The sequence below is a fragment of the Chaetura pelagica genome, unplaced genomic scaffold (genome assembly GCF_000747805.2).
Source record: "Chaetura pelagica isolate M959 unplaced genomic scaffold, ChaPel_1.0 scaffold48, whole genome shotgun sequence".
NCBI classification, from domain to species: Eukaryota; Metazoa; Chordata; class Aves; order Apodiformes; family Apodidae; genus Chaetura; species Chaetura pelagica.
The window spans coordinates 4414428-4415589 of record NW_009954241.1 but is presented as its reverse complement, the minus strand read 5'-3'; the positions used below and the strand labels follow the sequence as shown (position 1 = coordinate 4415589).

At 37.7% G+C, this 1162-nt stretch overlaps 1 protein-coding gene across 1 annotated transcript; it reads right to left on the bottom strand.

Annotated features, from left to right (window-relative positions):
• Positions 1-560: 560 nt before the first annotated feature.
• LOC104394207 (chromosome unknown open reading frame, human C14orf132) lies at positions 561-842 on the bottom strand. The gene has a single exon (XM_010003768.1). It carries the CDS (start codon positions 840-842, stop codon positions 561-563), a length of 282 nt encoding a protein of 93 aa, XP_010002070.1.
• Positions 843-1162: the final 320 nt, after the last annotated feature.

The following is a 1162-nucleotide window of genomic DNA, read 5'->3' as shown; positions in this document are numbered from 1 at the left end:
TTTGAAGATAGGCTAGTGTATGTACCTGCTCAAGACTCACACACAAGGAACTTGTACTTCATCAGAACTGAGCCAATGCCAACCACTTAGTCCATCTGGAAAACTAAGATGTCCAGCAAACATGACATAGAACAACTTCATACAACATTATACCACAGTAAAAAATGCACAGAAAAAGCTGACAAAATGCAGAAGAGCTGCTAGAAAAATCTAAACAGTAGAAAATAAGCACTTTCTATATAGATCTTGCTTTCTCTTTATGTTTACTATACGCACATTGGTCTCTTTTTTATTACATCTCTATACAAAACTATTATTGGCTCTGTTCCCAATTAAAGCTCTCACCTCCATACGATTTGAAATTTCATCCAAACTTTCTGCCATCAAGATCTGACATGATTAACTTGCTTTTCACTTCCATGATTGTGGCAGCACGTAATCAACAAAGTCCCTGTCCATATGTATTTTTATAGATATACACATATATATACACACATACATACACATGACAAATATTGTTGCAGGTATCCTCTCTTCCAGTGTTTGGAGTGACAGTCATCCTAAAAGGTGAAGGCATAGACCACTCCCACAACCACAATATTTCCAATTGTTGCTATTATTGCAATCCATAACAATATGGCATCATTTGAAGAACGGGATGTCTCTTCTGGTGGATTCTGCATGGAAGAAGCTGCATGGACGTTGGCTGATGAGTTAAACAAGGAGTACTCTGTACTAAAGTCCTCATTGGGTGAGTCCATAAAGGCTCCTCCCATAACAGGAAGCTGTGAAGAAAGATATGGCAAAATTAGATTGAAGGCCAGTATCTGTATTTGCTTCATCTCAGTGTCATTACAAAAGAGTAACCAGTAGCAAACCTGCAAAATTACTGAGTTTTCATGTACGTGGTGCTAACCCATCAGGAATACCACAGATACATACTTTACATTATTTCTTCCACTTCTGTTATAATCAGTATTATTGCAGAAAACTTATGTATATTACATGGAATACACAGAAGAGCTAGCATGCAGGCCCCAAGTCAACCTAAGGCATTATATGCATGTAGAAAGAAGAGATACAGCTATCCACAAAGCACTCGCATACTAAAACCTGTCTACAACAACATGATTGTTTTTTGACTACCAGCAACGGTGTCTTA